The following is a 950-nucleotide window of genomic DNA, read 5'->3' as shown; positions in this document are numbered from 1 at the left end:
GGCTGGCGGAGTGCAGGGACAAAGCATGGAGCTCCAGCTCTCAGGGCCTCTGAGACGCAGCAGAGGCCCGCCTCTGAACAGCAGGTGGGGTGTCCCGCAGGTGGTGCTGGCCATGCCCTACGACACACCCGTGCCTGGCTACCGCAACAACGTGGTCAACACCATGCGCCTGTGGTCTGCCAAAGCCCCCAACGACTTCAACCTCAAGGACTGTGAGTTCCGCCAGAGTCAGCAGCCCCTCCCGCTGCGGAGCCCCTCGGCCCAAGCCTGACCCCGTTCCCGCTTTTGTTCTTTAGTCAATGTCGGTGGCTACATCCAGGCCGTGCTGGACCGCAACCTGGCTGAGAACATCTCACGGGTCCTGTACCCCAACGACAACGTATGTTACCCTCTGGGCTGGGGACAGGAAGCCAGTGTGCGTGGGAGAGGGCAGGAGGGGGAGTGACACCTGCTGGTGCCCTGCTCACACCCAGGGCATCTTGCTGGCCCCTGAGTGTCCTGTGCTTCCCCCCAGTTCTTTAAGTGTGAGGATGCTTGGATCTGGGGGTGGGGGGTGGCTCTTTGGAGGAGCTCTTCCCTGGAGACACCCACAATATTCCTGGTCCTTGTAGCCCTCCCTCCTGACCCAACTGCATTGCTGCTTCTTGGTGGGAGAAAGACTCTTGGGTCCCTGAGGTGGAGCAGTTCAGGTCTCAGGAATCTCGGGATGGGTGGGAGTCTCTCCTGGCCACGCCCACAGCAGCGTTAGACCACGCCCACCACCTTGACTCCGCCCCATCTCGCACTGTCCCCAGTTCTTTGAGGGGAAGGAGCTGCGGCTGAAGCAGGAGTACTTCGTAGTGGCTGCCACGCTCCAGGACATCATCCGCCGCTTCAAGTCCTCCAAGTTTGGCTGCCTCGACCCCGTGCGCACCAACTTCGATGCCTTCCCAGATAAGGTACCAGGCCCC

At 61.6% G+C, this 950-nt stretch overlaps 1 protein-coding gene across 1 annotated transcript in view; it reads left to right on the top strand.

The window, feature by feature from the left end:
* PYGM (phosphorylase, glycogen, muscle) overlaps positions 1-950 on the top strand; it is a 12,940-nt gene that overhangs the window by 2,977 nt on the left and 9,013 nt on the right. The window contains exons 6-8 of the mRNA XM_010838005.1: positions 101-212; positions 297-379; positions 795-938. Of these exons, the coding sequence (XP_010836307.1) occupies positions 101-212; positions 297-379; positions 795-938 (339 nt within the window). The remainder of the gene's footprint in view (positions 1-100; positions 213-296; positions 380-794; positions 939-950) is intronic.

Source organism: Bison bison, unplaced genomic scaffold, assembly GCF_000754665.1.
Source record: "Bison bison bison isolate TAMUID 2011002044 unplaced genomic scaffold, Bison_UMD1.0 scf7180017864089, whole genome shotgun sequence".
Classification (NCBI taxonomy): domain Eukaryota; kingdom Metazoa; phylum Chordata; class Mammalia; order Artiodactyla; family Bovidae; genus Bison; species Bison bison.
The sequence above is the reverse complement of the archived record's forward strand: the minus strand, read 5'-3'. Positions and strand labels throughout refer to the sequence as shown.